A 20,054-nucleotide genomic window follows, 5' to 3' on the forward strand; every position below is an offset into this window, starting at 1 on the left:
TTGGTAAATCAGCATCCATATGACAGGTTGCCTTTCAGTAAAACCAATAGATCATTATTTTCAAGTATATTGTACCTCATTGTACCTCCTGGTGTTACTGATCAGGGGGAAAATTATGAATGCAAAAAGTGTGAAACTCTCTATTTATTGGCTGTTTTTTATTTTTTTTTACAGCTGTGTCCTGACACTTCCAAACGGTTAAACGCTGCATATGAATTTGGAACGACATACGACCAAAATGTAAGAACTGAGTGACACAAACTTTTACTGCTATAAAAATGTAACTTTACCCCAGTTTTGGAGGTGTTAAATAATAATTTTAAGTTCAACCTTCCTAAAGGAGGAACACTAGTGGCTGTATAACAGTTTCAGATGTTTTACATGACCCAATTTGAGGCATGCCCTCAGACAAAAAACATTGCAATCTTAACATGATTCTAAAGGTTTTTTTTTTTTAATAACAAACATCTTCTACTTACCTGCTTTATGTAATTGTTTTGCACAGAGCAGCTGTGATCCTCCTCTTCTTAGGTCCCCTGTCAGCACACCTCTAGCCAAAATGCCCCTATGGCAAGCTGCTTGCTATGGGTGCACTTGTGCGTGTGCTTGCTCCTGAGCCCCCCTCTGTGTGCCAATAAGACACACAAAACGGGGCTCATCCCCTCCCCTGCGCCCTCCTCACTGAATGTAATTGACAGCAGGTCCCGATGGTGTTTCTCAACCAATGAGGAGGCAGAGACCCAGTAGAGCAACCACTCTCATGCACATCACTGGATCGTGATGTGGCTTGGGTAAGTAATAGAGGGGCTGTGGGGGGAGCTGCATACTGAAGGTTTTTTACCTTCATGCATAGAATGCACGAAGGTAAAAAAAAACCTTCAATATTTACAACCACTTTTAAAAAAAAAAAGAAGGAAAATTAGCAGCACTAAACTGCAAGCAAAAAAAAAAATAATTTAATGTGCATTAGGTAATCATGACCCTTTTTTTTAAGTGAAGTTTTTTTCTTTTTTCTTCTTCTTCTTCATGAATGCCTCACATCTGAAGAGAGGGAATGTTTTTGGCAGTAAATTTGGTTACTAAAAAAAAGCTATGAATGAATAAATCTTATAGGCAGCTTGGCTGGACATGCATCTGTACGTCACTTGCAGTCCTAGCAGGAGCGCACTTCCTATGGTGACCATTATTATTTATTACAGGTATTTATATAGCACCAGCAATTTCCACATTGTAAACAGAAAGCTCTATGGTCTGCTGTGTAAAGGTGCTTCTTCTGCTCTGTAAAGAGCCCCGTGCAAGATTCAAATTTAAAGAAAGTGAGTATAGGCATTACCCCATTAGACATTGCAGTGCAATTCATATGCCTCACCATCGATCACTGAGACAACTGCCATTGCATTGTGGTATGTGGTGTCTCATGCAGACCCAGAATTAGAGGTTTCTTAGGACACAACAGAGGCATTTTGAAGTTATTAAACAAAGCTTGATACTGAATAGTTTCGTGTGTGTGTGTTTTTGTTACAGTTTTGCTGTGAATTTCTGATGTTCATTACTATGGTTTGTCTTGCATAGTGTGAGCTGTCTGTGTCCAAGATCCTCCTTGACTTTCCAGAACCTGTGTTTTATGATGTATATCTCTCCTACCGCGGAAGTGACAGTCAGCAGAACATATGGCCTGTGCCCGTCTTAAACCTTAACCTTCAGTACAATGACCAATTTGTCAATTTAGGTAAGCCTGTAAAATTCTGTTTGTTCATAACTGGCCTCACTTATTATTTATCTTGAATAAGACTTGTTCTATTTCCATGACAGCCATCAATCAGCATCAAACTTCTGTTCTGAAGTTGTTTCTATAGAAGTTTGGATACGCTTATTGGCTCTTTCTGTATCACAAGCTCATAACATGTGTCTCCTTCCTGGAGAAGTATTTTTTCACATTTTACATTTATAGAAAATCCATTGGAAGAATGTGGCTTTGTGATAGGAAAGGCACCTGGTTTCTCATTCCACCTATTTTTGGTGGCTCCGACAGACCATCATTCAGGCTTATAGTTTCAAGGATCGGGTTCCTCCTTCCAGTTAGGGCTCACTCCACCAGGGCTGTGAGGGCTTCAGGAAAATGTTAGCATCAAGCTTCTGTTTTCCAGATTTCAAAGGCTTCCATCTGGTGTTCTGTTCATGCATTCTTTATGTTTTAACCAGGTGAAAATTTCTGCCTCATCTGACGTTGGCTTAAGCCTAGTACACACGGACTGGCTGGCATTGGCTGGTTTAAAAGAAGCTACCGACATTCGGCCTGTGTGTATATATGGTAGCCAGTCCGATAGAAGCCTGCCGTTCGGCTGGCTTCTGTTGAAGGCTCAATGACCAAAAAATGTCTGCTGAGCAGCTCCTGATCAGCACTGTCTGCCAATGGCTGAGACCGCTGACTGGAGTGTTGTGGCGGAGGGGGGCCCATCCCCCTGTCATAACATAATGGCTCAGCAGGGGAGATTGCTGTACTAACATCAGATTGTTAGTACAGCGCTCTTGAGCTGTCAGCGGGTTGAACGAAAACAAACTAGTGGTGTGTACTAGGCTTTAATGTCCTTCAGGTAGCTCCTTGATTTGCAGACAGTCTTTTGTTCTTGACAAGCCTGTTGGCTGTTTTTTGGCTCTGTTGTCCGCTCCTGTGATGAGAAAAACCCCTGTGAGTAAATTACGTAACTTACAAGGATTAAAGCAATCTTCAGAATTATACCTGCTTCTGATGAAACTGGCACATGGATTCCAATCACCTCCTAGATCTGGAGTGCTCAGTGGAAGGGTCTACCTATTACTAACTCTTTATTAGTTCTATATTTGTGTTAAGAGAACAACTGCTAGAAAAAAAAGCGAGTCAGTTGCATAAGTGGTATGCAACTGTCGCTTCTGTGGGCATTCTTTATAGAGATAGTGTACAGAATGCCCCGGAGTCGAGCAATATTAAAATTGTATGCTGCAGATTGAAATGGAAAAGTAATTTTTAGCAAGAATAATTACAAAGTGACTTGTGTAGTAATATATCTGTTTTTTTTTTTTTTTTATAATTATTTTTATTAATATATAAAATTATGAAATAGTTAAAACAGAGCCTTTGGCCATTCCCTAGCTGGAAAAAATAATACAGCATGCATTCAACACAGGTTTATCATTCAACTTAACTACGTATAATGCAATTAACAATTGCTCAGTACCACGAAATAGGAGGCGGTCAACAGGAGACACATACTTAGCTACAGCTCCATACAAAATTTTCAGCAGTAATTAAGAGACCCTCATTACCACCATGAGGGATGGGTAACCCCCTCTGGCAGCGGCACGGGAGGATCAAACTAGAAAGAAAAAGAGGCAGCACCTTTCCTTCTGGTATTCTCAAGCGGCAATACTGATAATTAATGAGCAACTGGATCAGCACTATTCCCAACTGTAATATCCGAATTGACCCACAGATCCCACACTTTAATAAATTTTTTGTGGCAGCCTTATGAAAGATATGTTGCCTTATAAAGGGGGATTACATGAATGATCAGAACCTTTCAAAAATTAAGGGTAGGAGCATGATCAGACTTCCACTTCAACACTATGACCTTCCTGGCATAAAAAAATTACATCAAACCAAGAAATGTTTAGGTAGCATGTGTAAATGCCAACGGGTTTACCAGCCCCAGTATACATACATCAACTGTCATCGGAACGGATATGGTAGTCAAAGAGTGTATAACGTTAGTAACCTGAGACCAGAGATCATAAACGTCCTAACCATGTGAAGAATTTTAAATTAGATTAATCTGTCTCTCACTGTAATCAGCTGAAAAAGGGGATATTCCCAAATGTCCTCCCAATCCTCACTGTCCAGGCCCGGCACCTCCGCATGCCACCAAGTCTGAAGTCACTCCAACTCATCATAAACCATGGGCATAAGAGCCTTGTAGATTTAAGATAATGTTTTAGTCAAAGAGTCATCCCGTAGAAGAAAATCCAACTTATTCAAGATTAGATGTAAACTAAATTGAGACTGATAGGTGTGATGGATCTGCAGATATCTGAAGAAAAGGAAATTGGCAAGATCAAACTGCCGTTTTATCCTGTTGAAGGTCATCAGGGTGACCCCTGCGCAAATGTGGTTGAACATATTAACCCCCCCCCCCCTTTTTTTTTCAACAAAAGTAGAATATTTTTCAGTTGGGAGTTAGGTAAGGGGAGTTGGAAATGTAAAATGGAAGGATGTCCTATACCCATAATATTGAATTTCTTTGGACTTGCTTTGCTCCTAAATCTTGTCTTGCTGTTAAACATTTTTACAAGGAAACAATGTTAACAACTGGCTGCTGACTCGTCGAATATTCTTGGTTGACACCCTAAGTGGAAGAGAAAATACTCTAAGCAGCTCACCGCGTGTGATCCGAATTGCCTCTAAAATCACTATCAGGTACATTGGTACTTTTACAGATAATCGCCCTTAGAACTAATGATTTAGACTTTGCACGCATGTGTGACACCCAACCTGTGCTCCAAATCGCTGGGTTGGAAAGGTTGTAAAAAAAGGTTGTTAAAAAAAGGGCTTTGTAGATATGGTGCTGTTCACTGCATTGACTTTTCATGGCTTTGTGACCAGAATGTCACAAATAGAATTTAAACAGCATTAAACACTGAAGTGATCTGCTTCTTCCGGAGCCCCCATCTAGGAGCACAGGAATCACTAAACACTGGAACTGGAAGGGAAAAGTATCTGCTATTAAATTGTATAGGCCCCTTTCACACATGCGGACAGTATGTCCATATTTCATCCATCCGTTTGCGGATGAAATACGGACATACATGCATCCCTTTGGGATAGCGGGTGTCAGCGGATGAACATCTGCTGACACCCGATATCGTCCGTCTCCCCTATGGTCCAATTCTGCAGACGGAGGAAAATCCTATTTTTCTATCCATCTGCAGAGCGGATCGGATGAACCGTCCTGTCATCCGCCGGCTAAGCGGTTATAAACGGAGCGATCCTCGCTGAGCAAGCGGATATTCACGGTGCGGATCATTACGGATCCGTCCTGTGTGAAAGGGGCCTACTAAGAAAAAAGCAAAATAAGCTTTCCTGAATAGTATTTATTAAAAATGTTTTGCTTTACAAAAAGAGTACACCTCAATAAAGAGTAAAATGAGTGAGGTACAAAGCATAGTGTATTCACATAAAGCATCAGTTTCCAATGCTAAAAGTATTGAGTAGAACAACAATTAATATAATAATACTAAGTAACCTAATATAAATTGAGAGAAAGTAGGATAAAGGAAGAGAAAAAAAGGGGGGGGGGGGGTGGTGTTAGGAAAAGCAGTGGAAGAACAGCATGTTACCAATGAACCACCACTTGGCATCACACATTATTTATTTCTTGTTATCTCTTACAGCATCAGCCTGGTTCCTGGCACCCACAAAGGAACAGTTTACCCCCCACTCATGACTGTGGAATACACAGATATACAAGTACAAAATCCAGAGAGCCAGACTGTGAAGGTATTTTTTATTAAATAAAACTGAAAAGCAGATATTTAAGGCTGGCAATACATTATAGAATTTTCTTTTACTTTTGTCCTTTATGCTGCGTACACACGATCGAATTGTCCGGCGGACTTGGTCCGGCAAACAATCCGCCGGACTTTATAACGAATGGACTTGGCCACACACGGACACTCCGAAAGTCCGGCGATTTCTAACGCAATGACGTACAGCACGTACGACGGGACTAGAAACAGGAAGTTCAATAGCCAGTAGCCAATAGCTTCCTTCTCGCACTTGCTTCAGAGCATGCGTCATTCTGAGTCAAAACTACTTTCTAAGTCCGCTGGACTTTTACAATGAAAAAGTCCGCTGGAGCCCACACACGATCAAATTGTCCGGCGGACTAAGTCCGCATTACAGTTACAAAAACCATATAATATGAGGTCAAACCAAAGCACTTTCAATTTGTATGCAATCAGGCAGGCCCTTGCACTACACAGTTGAAGGTAAACCTAAAGGAAATTAAATAAGAAAGTTGTATAATGTATGGCCAGCTTAACTGAGCCTCAACTCTCTAACTAAGCGCTAAGTCAGAGTATCTCTACATACTGCAGTCTGCAAAGGCTGTTAATGCAACAAATACTGCAGATTATTGACCATAGTCTCCTAGACTTTAAGCTCCACAGTTGCAACTGAACATGAAATCTGCTTCTATTAATACATCACTCTGGAAAAAGAAAATTATCATATATTTTGTACAAAGTTGTAGAAATCTTTATGGTTTTTAAGGACAAATTAGCTACTAATTAGATCCCATAATGTCTTCTTTATTGTGGCAATTCTGTGTGTTTACTAAGGGCTCATTCATACATTCAGTACCCTCTGAAAGTGATATGTGTTGAATTTCTCTTCAGAGGACATTTGACACGCAGTGAGAAGGCTTTATGTTGCCTCCTCACTGCCTGATTTATCCTGTAAATGCCACACTACCACATGTTGCAGTACGGCCCCATAGATGTGAATTGGTTGAGTTTGGCAGCGGTAATGCCCAACAAATGCAACATGCTGTTTCATTTTGGCCACGCCATGTGCCTTGAAATTATGGTTTTCACAAAATGTTTGGAGGCTATTTTGGGGAATTGCTCCCAAAAGTGTTCAGTAGTGTTGAAGTTAGGGTTTTGTGCACGACATTCAAATTCCTCAACACCAAACTGGTCAAAATGTATTTATGGACCTGATTTTGTACACAGGGGTACAGTCATGCTGACACAGAGAAGGGCCTTCCCCAACCTGTTGGCAAAAGGTTGAAAGTGCACAATTGTCTGTGAATGCTAAAGTGTTAAAAGTATCCTACAATGGACACACTTGAACTCAATTTTGAGAGGTATTCTCATACTTTTGTATGATGTGTCGTGTAAAAAGAATAATACTGTTACGAAAGTGGTTTTAAAGTCAGTGTTCACAATTACCACCAACCCCTATGTTATAACAAGCTATACTCCCCAGTGTATGCGTTTTTTTTTATTCTGCTGCTAAATACCTTTTTTCACATCGCTAATTTGCACTCATGTGACTGCCCGCCGCTCTCCTTTCCCGATCTAAGGATTACAGTGGGAGGTGCTGAGATTTCCTGCTGATGTCAGCTATGCGGTCACGTGACCACACATCGGTGTGGAGTAAGGTATCTAGCTGCACAATTTAAAAAAAATACACTGTGTAGTATATCTTGTTATAACAGAGGGGCTGGCAGTAATTGTGAGCACTAACTTTACTGCCACATGGAATAACAGCAGGAGGGGCGGCTCACACACAGGAGCTAACAGGCAGGTAGGGAGGGGGAGAAGGAGAGACTGCGGGATGATGGAGGCAAGTAAACTGACCATGGTATCAGGGCTCAGGAGCCATGAATACCGTGGACAGCACACCTAGGGGGACACAGGAATGGGCAGGATCAACCAGGTTTTTTTTTTCACAGCATACAAAAGGACAAATTACACCACATAAGCACTATGTGTTTTAACATGTTTTAAAGGAACAGTATCTTTTTTGTTCTTTTTTTTTTTAGGGTTAAAACCTTTTTAAGTTAGATGCTTGAGGGAGAAGATGAATGGCACTGGAGCCTTGTAACTTTTTTTTGTCATAACCCAATAATATGGAGATGCTTTGCACACAAAATTACTTCAATGGTCACCTTGGACTGTGAATGGAATAAATAAATGATTCTAGAGATGAAATGCCACACAGTTAAGATACAAGTTTATTACTTTGTTAAACCTGATAAAGCCAATGCGTTTTAGGGGCTACGCCTTGACACTTTGTCAGGAATTGACTGTTAAAGCATTAATGCATTAAGGTAAAAAAAACGTTTTGCCTTTAAATAAATAAAAAAGGTACCCCACCACATCCACCCTAATGTTCAATTTAATGTCCCATATGACCAGTCAAAAGCAGATACAGTGCAAATAGCACCCTCGCAAACAAAAGTACACTTTGAGTCTGCACTCACAGGGATACTTTTGTTTCAAAAAATTTTCTCACACTTAATAATTACCAAAAAAAACCCCAACAGAGTATTTAATTATACAACACTCTCTCCTCGGGGACTGTGAGATCATAAGGGGTGGGGACATCACCCGGTGACCCCGCCCACTGTCCCTATATAAGTCGCCGCACAACGCGTCCCTGTCATTGCAGCCAGAGAGAGTGTTGAGTCAACATCTCAAGAAAGAAGAGAAGGCGGTGGTGGCGGCGGCGACAGAAGACCGGGCCACTGCTAGTAAAAGAGCTGGGAGAAGAAAGCGGAGGCCTGGCAAGAAGAACTGAAGAGGGGGACAAGACCCCCGAAGACGGAAGAAGAGGTGGCGACAGAAGACCGGGCCACCGCTAGTAAAAGAGCTGGGAGAAGAAAGCGTTAGCCTGGCAAGAAGAACTGAAGAGGGGGACAAGACCCCCCGAAGACTGAAGAAGAGGTGGCGACAGAAGACCGGACCACCGCTAGTAAAAGAGCTGGGAGAAGAAAGCGGAGGCCCGGCAAGAAAAACCGAAGAGGGGGACAAGACCCCCAAAGTCGAAAGAAGACCCCCGGATGGTGACGGCAACGAAGAAGAAAGCCGGGCTCCTCCGCTAGTAAAAGAGCTAGCAGAAGATAGCGGGGGAGTCCGGCGAGAAGACCCCCCAAGACGGAAGAAGTCCCCAGAACTGTGCAATAAATTATTTTAAAACCTTGTGTTGTGTTTTATTTAAATTTTTTTCACCAGGTGAATGGGTAGGGGAACATTGTACCCCATATTCATTCACATGGGGTGGGGGGCCGGTATCTGGGGGCCCCCCTTATTAAAGGGGGCTCCCAGATTCCGATAAGCCCCCCGCCGCATACCCCGACAACCAACGGCCAGGGTTGTGGCCCTTGTCCTCATCAACATGGGGACAAGGTGCTTTGGGGTGGGGGGCACCCCCCCATGTTGAGGGCACGCAGCCTGGTACGGCTCAGGAGGGGGGGCACTCGCTCGTCCCCACCCCTTTTTCTGACCGGCCGGGCTGCGTGCTCGGATAAGGGTCGGATATGGGCTTTGGGGGGACCCCCACGCCGTTTTTTCAGCGTAGTGCTTCCCCTTTAAGTCCATACCAGGTGACGGGGCTAGTGAGGTGTCAATCAGTTGACAGATTAAGTCTCTGATTGCTGCCATTACTAGTTAAAAAAATAAAATAAAATTCCACAAGAATATCCCATAGTTTGTAGACACTATAACCAATCAATATACGCTTATTGGGATTTTTTTTTTACCAAAAACATGTAGCAGGATACATATTGGCCTAAATTGATGAAGAAAAATCTTACGCAGCTGAAGTGGTTAAAGCATGACATTGACATGTTAGGTATCTATTTACTTGGTGTAACATCATCTTTCATATTTTACTAAACAAATTAGGGTATATATTATGTTATTTTTTTTTATTTTTTTTATTCATTAAAGTGTAATTATTCCAAAATAAATGCATTTGAAAAACTGCTGCACAATTACCGTGTGACATAAAATATTGAAACAATTGCCATTTTATTCTCTATGGTCTCTGCTAAAACAAAATAGAATTTTTGTGGGTTCTAAGTAGTTTTCTAGCAAAAAATACTGATTTAAACTTATAAACAAAAAGTACAAGAAAAGGCTTGGGCCGCGTACACACGGGCGGACTGTTCGCCCAACTAAGTTCGTCAGACAATCCGACAAACAGTCCGTTCAAAATTTGCATGAACGGACTTGACCACACACGATGAGCAGACAGTCCGCTGAAAGCGTGCGCGATGACGTGAACGGCACGTACGACGGGACGAGAAATTCGACGTCCAATACACTGCAATGCAACCTTCGCCGTGTAAATCCTTTCTGAGCATGCGCCAAACTTAGTCTGTCGAACTAGCCTACACACGAGCGGACTGTCCGCTGAAACCAAGTTTTGACGGACTGTCTTACGGAAATTCCGTAAGACTTTGTTCATCAGACTGTCCGCTGAAACAGTCCGCTGAAGCCCACACACGAGTGGATTGTCCGCTGAAACACTGTTCAGCGGACTAAGTTGGGCGAACAGTCCGCCCGTGTGTACGCGGCCTTGGTCTTCACGTGGATTATCTCTAGATTTATAGAATTGGCATAGTTGAAGTTTCTTAAATTTTTTTGATTATGTTAATTTTGTGTATCCTTATTTTATCATAAATTACTATTTGAACATTTTGTTTTCTGTTTCAGGTTTTTTTCTCTGTTCTGTATGAAATGAATCAGGCTGATTCTGTCACTCAGACAGATGTAAGTTACCATAGATTTCACTGTGTTTTAGTGTTCTGTGCTCAGCATATTTATGACCCCTGTCATGGTACTGCAGGTGGCGTTAGGTGTGCTCGGTGGGCTGGCCGTGCTGTGGTCCCTTCTCAAAACTGCCGCTTGGAAAAGACGGATTGGTAGTCAGGTCATTGACTTGCAGGTGAGATGCAGGCTGCCTAAAATACAGAGAACAACATAGTGTTATATCATTATACCTCAGGTTTTATTTAATACCACAGTGGGGAAAAAATGTGATTGTAGCTGTTTTAAAGACCATCTTCCTTTATTTCTAGACTGTGATTCAGTTCTTGGTTATATATGCTGGAGTTCTGGCCAATGTGTTTTTTGCTGTGACTGTGGGGACTGGGATTTACTGGCTTCTTTTATTCAAAGTAAGTACAAATTTTTGTTAACTTTCTGTTGATATTTAGACCTCACATTTATCACTGCAGTGACAGTTCTACTGCTGTAATTTTTGTTTTACCAGCCAGAATTAATCAGGCAAGGTACTTTTTAGAATAATTTGATCAGAATAATTAATTTAAAATATTGTAGGGAAAAGGCACTGAATGTGTGAACATAAATAATATTCACCAACATGCTTTACCCTAACGGTGGGAGACTGATCTGCCTGTTACTTTAAGTGGTTGATTCAGGCTGGTTGTAATAATGATCCCTGACAACCAGCTTCAAGACAGCCTGCCTTCCTGGGTGAAGTCACAGGCATCTGGGCAACCTAAGCTGTCAATGTCTCCTGTTCGATATATTTTCTTTTTTTTTATATATATATATATCCACAAACAATATGGCAGCCTTCACAATAGAACTAATTGCCTTAAATACGTGGATTGGCCTAGATGCCTTTATGTCATTCAGGCAAATAATGCCATCTCATTGCTGCTCATTAGGTGTTGGGTTTTTTGTTGACAGTCCTGAATTTTGACCCCACCATTCACAGAAACTGGTGCAATGGCCCAAGGTTAATTGTACTAGGGCTGCTTATTGTGTTGAGGCATTCACTAACTCTTATAATCATTTTATGAGAGGAGCACTGGAACTCTACTGGAAGGGGTTTACATTTCTCCCAGATTACTCTTCTGCATATGGATGCTGAAATTCCAGGGAAAACCAGTTCAGTGTCTACTTATACATTGTTAAATATAACAGGTTTTCTTTAATATTTATGTATTATTTAATTTCAGTGTTCTGTTTGTTTTATAGGGTCAGCAATATGTCTCTGTGCTACTGCCTCTACCCAGTAATGAAAAAGAGTTTATAACTTACGTATCCTGTGCATTTGTTTTGAAGGTATGGTATTATTTTTATACAGTGCTTTGACCCACTAGTCCACATTAATCCAGTACAAGTCATGGTTTATTTTCTTAAAAATGTGTACATTGAGGGACTTTAAGCTTTGAGTTTTACTGCTACCTACAAGAGAATTGGACACTTGCAAACTTATAAGCTTGCCCAAGATAACCATTCCTACTACCAGCATGCCTCAGTTTTGCTAGTTTCCTAGGAGAATGGACTAACTTAATTTTACTAGCACAATTTTTTTTCAAAAAGTTTTCTTCAATTGAGAAATGCCGCTAGAGATGGTCCCCACTACAGGAGTCACCCAGGGTTACCTATCCTCAGCTTGGCCTTTTGTAGTGCTGTGACTGGACTCCACTGGACTGGAAGTTGTGGGGCTAGCCTGGAGGTGACCTTCGGGCACTGAGTTCCATTTAAATCATTTTCTAGGTTGCATCGAGGAACAATTTAGCTGCAAAGCGCTTTACAAGTCCAGAGCTTGCCTTGCCTTGCCTCAGCGCTTGCTCTATGTTTGAAAATTCAGTGAGTAGACAGACACAGCATCAGGAGCTACCTCATTTGTTTGAATTGCTGGGCCCCTAAAATATCGCAGCTTCCAGTCGGTTCCTACTGCGGAAGACTTAATACTGTTGCATTGAGCCCTGACAGCATCTCATTTCCTTTTATTCATTATCAAAGAATCTTCCTTCTACTGTCCCTGCTTTTCCAAGTGGAACTTCAATAATTGGTCCTTTCCTGCTGTTCACCTACAGTGACTTGGTCACTTCCAGCAATCCGACCCTCACCTGCTACCAATGGTTGGGTTTTGTGAATACCTGAGCCCTTGTCTTCTACCTTAAGCAGCATTGCTTTAGCACCACAAGGCTGCAATAGGTCTGATTCATGGACACAAGGGGGACAGTCCCACTGTTTCAAGTGCCCCTTCTCACACTATACTAAGGGCTGCAGTGCTGCTTGCAGTGTGCCTACTGATGCCAGTAATATCTGCAGGCTGGAATTGTCTTGTTTTCTTTCTTCCTGGACTCTGTGCAGTCTTTGGAGTCTTCCCTAGCTCTGTCAGACATGACCACCTTCTTTTATCACACATTTGTTTACTGACTCTGAACACAGAGGCAACACAAGTGCACTCCTGTGTCTTCCCCTTCAGATTCTCTTTTAAATCTGCCTGAGGCCTCTGAGCCATCGGAAGCTGAAACTCTGATTCTGAGTCTCTCCAGTCCCTACCAGATGAACTTGCCTCCAAAGAGTTGCAGGCCTTCTGCCATCGCCCCTAAACTAAACAAGACCCTTTCAACACTTATTGACACAGTATGCATCACAGTATGCATCACTTTGAAGCTAGAGGATCATACTATTACTGCCACTAGTGCTGTTCCTAGGTTAGGACCGTGGCCGCGCTGCCTGGCCGTTCGTTTCCCCCACGGGGAAGGGGGCTTTCGCCCGCTGAGCTGAGAAGAGGCTGAGACTCAGAGAGACTGTCTGGACTGCCCCGCCTATCCAGAGAGAGAGAATGCAGGGAGGTGGGACGGACACTGAAAAATGAAGTCAGCTGACCAGCTGACACCAATCGAGTGAAGGGGAGGGTCTCTCTCTCTCCCCATGAGGAAAGGCATCCCTGGAGGCATTCAAGTAAGTGACTGTCTGACAATTCGAATTGCAGTGCAATCAATCCATCCCAAGTCCTCCACCACCTCTGCTTCTTACTGATCCCATCCCTACCCACCCACCATCACTTCTACAGCAGAGGTGATGGGGGGATATGGTAGGGATGAGATCATTGGTGGTGGGGGATGGGATCAGTAAGAGGCAGAGGTGGTGGTGGGAGAGGATGGCACCACCACTGCTGCCACCCCCCGAAGTACCACCGCTGCCTGCCACCCCCCCAAGTACACCACCGCTGCCACCCCCCAAGTACCACCGCTGCCAGCCCCCCAAGTACACCACCACCGCTGTCACCCCTCAAGTACCACCACTGCCACCCCCTCAAGTACCACCGCTGCCACCCCCTCAAGTACCACCGCTGCCACCCCTGTCACAGTTACTTTGCTGAGTAACTAATTACTTTTCCAATGTAGTAACCGAGTTACTAACGCAATTACTTTTTAGGAGAAGTAATTTGTAACTTAACTAATTCCTTTTTTAAAGTAAGATGACCAACACTGATTACATGTGCCCTGCCAGGCCTTTATCCTAAGAGCCAATTTGCCATCCTGCTTCTCGGTCTTTGGCTTTAATGGCATGGTTGTTGAAGCCCAGATTCTAAGGGACAGACATCTCTGAGTCTTATTCTTACCATACTCGGGGCTAGGATGTTCACTTCCCACAAGGTTTGTCAATGGACGTGGATCGCACAGAAGGGGCTTCCACCCCAGGAGCTTCTTCATGGTACGGATTCTCACTTTCCGGCAGCTGGGTCTTGATCTTGACTGGGTCTTGGCTCTTAGCACTATCAAGGGTCATGTCTCTGTACTTCTCATTCTTTTCATCTGTTTCAGTGATCATTGGCTTTGTACACTCAGATTTAAACCATTGCACAAGGGTCTCCTATCTGGTTCCCCCAATCTGTGCACTCGTGACCCTTGAGATGTGAATTTGGTTCTCTCTGCACTTCTGAACCTGTTACACATCCCTCTCTCTACCCTTACCCACAAGGTTGCTTTTCTTGCTGCTGTTCCCTCTGCGAGGCGAGTGGGAGTTGGAGGCCTCAAACTCATTTTGTTTTTGTACAGGGAAAAGATGATGTTGTGGCCTGGGACTTCCTTCTTGCCTAAGGTAGTCTTCAGCTTAACTAGGATACTGTTCACATGTCCCTTTGTCCAGCTCTGTTTCATCAAAAGGACATTTCCTTCCATTGTTTGGATGTGGTGTGGCCTATAAGAGTCTATTTCTCAGCCACTGCTTTATTTATCTTTTATGCCTAGTACACACTATTCGTTTTTGTTTTTTTCATTCAACCCAACATGTTGAATGAAAGAAGAGCTCGGGAGGAGCCGCTGTACTAACTATGACATGTTAGTACTGCAATTTCCCCCACTGAGTTATTGTGTTCCAACAGGGGGACGGCCCCCTGCCAGAACACGTCAGAGCTGATTGGATGGTGATAGACAGATCTTTTTGGTCATGCCCCTTTGGCTTCTGTCGAACCAGCTGCTGTACACACGTGCGGAATCTAGGCCAGTTTCTATTTAACTGGCCAATGATGCCCGATATTTGGCCTGTGCGTACGGCCCTTTAGAAAGACTGGTTACTATTTAGACAGTCATACAGTCATTCAGACCTATAGTCTCAAGGATAAGGACCCCCCTTGGTTGTTAAGGCCTGCTCCACTAGGACTGCAAGCGCCTATTGGGCTTTTCAGCATCAGGCCTCTGGCATTATTTGCAAAACTGCCACCTTGTCTGTTCTTACATTCTACTAGGAAGATGTTTTGGCCTCATCTTATTCCAGCTTCGGGTGTAAGGCCCTTGAGGCAGCTGTGTGAGATGTAGACAGTCCCCAATTAATGTTGTTTTACATTGGGTTTGTTAGAGGTTGTTTGCTGTCGCATCCCCCCCCCCCCCCCCCCCCCCCAACTTGCTTTTGGATATCCTGAAGGTTTAAAAGTTCCCATGTCCTTTAATGGACAGGAAAAAAAATAGGATTTTTGTACTCACTGTGAAATCTTTTTTTTAGAGTTCATTGAAAGACACATTGAAAGTCCCACCCCTCTGTACTTGTGCACATGCAGTTTGCTGTTGATCTTGAAGTCTCCAAACAAACATTATAGGTGGAATGGGCTTTTTTTTTAAATCCTTAGAAAATTTCAGCTATCTTACCTGTTATACATAGTGGAATAGAACAATTTATATACCATCCATGTGCCTATTCAATCATCAATAATGATGTCATTACCTACAATGGTGAAAAGGTGCATATATTGCTTTTTGGGGGAGGGAGGGGTACAAAAAGGATTTCTTTAGGGGTATTATCATTTAAGAATGTGTTTATTTTTCTATAAACATTAAGGATGAACTGTGAAATGTGCCACTGAAGCAGCTTAATAGCATATTTTCTAATAATGTTCTCATATTAGACCTATATCTTTGGCTGGCTTCAATTTCTCTTTGAAACTGCCAAGCTGCCTGGCCACAAAGTAGTAATACTGGCACTGGTCTGTGGAAGGGATGTGATAGAACATAATCACCATGCTACAGTGCATGTTTTATTTGTCATAACAATCATCCATATGATTATTTTTACCTTCATTGGTAAAAATTAAAGGTCACTATGCGACCGGTCTAAACTACGTGGCATGTTCATCAATGCCAGGCGGATAAGATGGGGGAACTAGAGATACTGTTGTATGAGGAGGATTTGGATTTTGTGGGAATTTCAGAGACCTGGTTCAACATCTCTCGTGATTGGCTGCCAACCATTTAAGCGTATACCTTTTATCGCAGGGATAGAGAGGGTAAAAAAGAGGGAGGGGTATGCCTATATATCCAGAATAATGTACAAGTGAATGTGAGAGATGACATCACTAAGGGAGCTAGGGAGGAGGTGGATTCCTTATGGGTAGAGCTCCAAAGGGATGAAGTTAAGGTTAAAATAATACTGGGAGTATGCTATAGGCCCCCTAACCTGAGGGAGGAGGGGGGGGGGGTGCAGATCTCCTATCACAATTTGGATTAGCAGCAAGGATGGGAAGTGTTATCATAATGGGGGATTTTAATTACCCAGACATAGACTGAGCGGAAGGGAATCACGCATTTGTCTAAGGCTTGCCAGTTCCTAAATGTCTTGCAGGACAATTTTATGGTTCAGATGGTAGATGCACCAACTAGAAATAAAGCGTTACTAGATATACTGATTACCAACAATACAGACCTGATCACGGATGTGGAAATATGGGGCAATGTAGGTAACAGCCATCACAAGTCAATTGGGGTCATTTTGTGGGTAATTTCACTGTCCTGGTGGTCCAGGACCTTCAAAAGTGTGATGGGTAGGAATGAAATGAGATGTGTCATTTATGCTCCTAGAACGCCTGAACGTACTACTTCAATGTTTGGCCTCTCTATGTGGCCAGGCTGTGTAAAAGCCCTACACATGTAATATCGCCATACTCGGGAGGAGTAGCAGAATGTGTTTTGGGGTGTCATTTTTGCTATATACATGCTATGTGTTAGAAATATCTTATAAATTGACAATTTTGTGTAAAAAAAAATGCATTTTAATTTTTTTCCACATATTCCAAAAACTTCTGGAAAAAATTTAACCATTCAAAAGACTCATTATGCCTCACAGATTATACGTTGGGGTGTTTGCTTTCCAAAATGGGGTCATTTTATGGGCAATTCCATTGTCCTGGTACTCCAGGGCCTTCAAAAGTGTAATAGGTGGTTGAGAAATGAGATGCGTCATTTTTGCTCGTAGAACGTCTGAAGGTACTACATCAATGTTAGTGCTCTGTATGTGGCCAGGCTGTGTAAAAGTCTCACACATGTGGTATCGCCGTACTCGGGAAGAGTAGCAGAATGTATTTTGGGGTGTAATTTTTGCTATATACATGCTATGTGTTAGAAATATCTTATAAATTGACAATTTTGTGTAAAAAAAAATGCGTTTTAATTTTTTTCCACATATTCCAAAAACTTCTGGAAAAAAAATTAACCATTCAAAAGACTCATTATGCCTCACAGATAATACGTTGGGGTGTTTGCTTTCCAAAATGGGGTCATTTTATGGGAAATTCCATTGTCCTGGTACACCAGGGCCTTCAAAAGTGTAATAGGTGGTTGAGAAATGAGAGCATCATTTTTGCTCGTAGAACGTCTGAAGGTACTACATCAACGTTGGTGCTCTGTATGTGGCCAGGCTGTGTAAAAGTCTCACACATGTGGTATCGCCGTACTCGGGAAGAGTAGCAGAATGTATTTTGGGGTGTAATTTGTTGTATGCATATGCTGTGTGTGAGAAATAACCTGATAATGACAATTTAGTAAAAAAAAAAAAAAATCTTCATTTTGCAAAGAATTGTGGGAAAAAATGACAACTTAAAAAAACTCACCATGCTACTTACTTAATACCTTGGGATGTCTACTTTGTAAAAAGGGGTCATTTGGGGGGTATTTGTACTTTCCTGACTTGTTAGTGTCTCAAGAAATGAGGTACACCTGATGTACTGAAGGCCTGATCAGAAGTGATCAATTTTCAATGATTGGCACCATAGTTTGTAGACCCTATAACTTTCACAAAGACCAAATAATATATACTAATGTGGGTTATTTTTACCAAAGATAGGTAGCAGTATAAATTTTGGCCAAAATGTATGAAGAAAAATTACTAATTGGCAAAAATTTATGACAGAAACAAAGAAAGGCATTTTTTTTCACAAAATTTACGTTTTATTTTATTTATAGCACAAAAAATAAAAAACACACAAGTGATTAAATATCACTAAAAGAAAGTTCTATTTGTGTGGAAAAAAGGACGCAAGTTTCATATAGATACAGTGTTGGATGACTGAGTAATTGTCATTCAAACTGTGAGAGCGCTGAAAGCTGAAAATTGGTCTGGTCAGGAAGGGGGTGTAACTGCACTGTATTGATGTGGTTAACAAGACACGTGACCACTCTTTGAAAAGAGGTTTAACCTTAAACTACGTAGGGGGTTCTTTACTGTAAGAGCGGCAAGGATGTGGAATTTCCTTCCACGGGTGGTGGTCTCAGCGGGAAGCATTGATAGTTAAAAAAAAAATGATTAGATAAGTACCTAAACTACCACAACATACAGGGATATACAATGTAATACTGACATATAATTACACACATAGGTTGGACTTGTATCTTTTTTCAACCTCAGCTACTATGTAACTGTGCACTATGTAACTACGAAAAATTGAGGAGGATTTGTAAATGTAATGGTGGCTGCACCATTCTAACTCACAGGGCCTTCTGCAAACAGTGGCTGCAGATGTGAGCTGCCAATAGAGGAAGTGAATTCTAATACCAATAACAATAAAAGATTATACTGGGCCAGCACTCAAGGACTATTAATCTGCTGACACTGTAATAGAACCGATTGCATAAGTGAGTGTGATATAAAGTGCAGCGCTGAGATGTGCAAACAAAATGAGTATGCAAAAAAAAAATGTATTAAACAAATAACTTACAACAACAAAGTGTGTAGATCATACAAACATAATACTGATAAAAAAATATATAAACATCATTGTATCATAATGTCCATATAAAAATGCACGTGAGAAAACACAAAGATTCCAAAGGAGGAAGTAGGTGACTGGAGTGAAATAACTGTTCAATATGAAGATGTTAGAAGTGCTTTTGTGAAGAGGGCCACTGGGAGTGGAAATTGACATTGAATGTGCAGCCACCACTAGACACAATGATTGGGTACTCTTACCAGATCCAATGGGCTACTAGCAAGCAGACAAATGCGCAGAGAAACCAAGGTAGATTGGACTCCACAGGGACCAGTATACACGGGAATCAGCATACACAGAACCAGCACACATGGAAACCAGCACAGAGGGAATGCAGCCACTCCAACTCAGCGTCCAAAAAATCCAAGGCTCAACCAGGCATATATAAATTGAGGAGTAAAAAACGGCAACATAGCATAAAATCCTTACCAAATATATTTATTGAATAAGTAATGCACTTACATCAATAGGGATGGATACAGGCACTGTATATATGTGTTCACAAAGGAGGGTAGTAAGAAGCACAATAACATGGAGCCAGCACAATACGTCCCAACATTTCGTCCACCAAGACATCATCCGGGGTACAGGCTGGCTCCCAATGTACCACACCAATATACAACAATAAACCAAATTGATGAACCAATGAAATCATGTGGGCCTGAACTTGCATAAGCCAGACCGGAAGAACCCCCAGCCAGGGACAATACATATAGCATTTCCCTAAAGGTGGCAATACCTCTTAAAATATCGAATATTCAGTCTCTCTTTGTAAACAAAACTAAAATTTAAAGATTTAAATTTTACATTTAAAGACTATTGAATGTGAATCTAACAGTGAGTGGCATGACACCAACTCTGCGGCCGTATCATATAATGGAAAACGCCCATAATGATGCATGAAATAATATAATAAAATATATGAATAATATTAAAAATGTCATAATAAAAATATAAATAAAATGTGTGCTAACAAAACACTGCATAACAAGAATGTAAAACACGTTAGGACCTATTACCAAACACATTAATATCCAAGTCAATGTTCATGCCATGGGGCCAGTAGGATTTAAGTTCATAAATCCAAAACGTTCAATCCAAGATGTAAAACACCCCTAGTGCTGGAATCTCCTCTCCAGTGAGATATGAATTTATCTATAATAAAAAACTGGGTACTTGAAGGATCCCTATTGTGATACCGAAG

General features: G+C 41.7%; 1 protein-coding gene across 3 annotated transcripts in view; it reads left to right on the forward strand.

Annotated features, from left to right (window-relative positions):
• Positions 1-20,054, forward strand: part of TMEM67 (transmembrane protein 67) — a 76,487-nt gene that overhangs the window by 34,319 nt on the left and 22,114 nt on the right. For all 3 annotated transcript variants that reach the window (XM_077493035.1, XM_077493034.1, XM_077493036.1), the window contains 8 exons: positions 175-240; positions 1,573-1,729; positions 4,327-4,450; positions 5,425-5,530; positions 10,258-10,314; positions 10,391-10,489; positions 10,623-10,721; positions 11,551-11,637. In XM_077493035.1, coding sequence (XP_077349161.1) covers positions 175-240; positions 1,573-1,729; positions 4,327-4,450; positions 5,425-5,530; positions 10,258-10,314; positions 10,391-10,489; positions 10,623-10,721; positions 11,551-11,637 — 795 coding nt within the window. The remainder of the gene's footprint in view (positions 1-174; positions 241-1,572; positions 1,730-4,326; positions 4,451-5,424; positions 5,531-10,257; positions 10,315-10,390; positions 10,490-10,622; positions 10,722-11,550; positions 11,638-20,054) is intronic.

The sequence above is a fragment of the Lithobates pipiens genome, unplaced genomic scaffold (genome assembly GCF_037356315.1).
Source record: "Lithobates pipiens isolate NorthernLeopardFrog02 unplaced genomic scaffold, aLitPip1_a1.2 Scaffold_19, whole genome shotgun sequence".
Taxonomy (NCBI): Eukaryota; Metazoa; Chordata; class Amphibia; order Anura; family Ranidae; genus Lithobates; species Lithobates pipiens.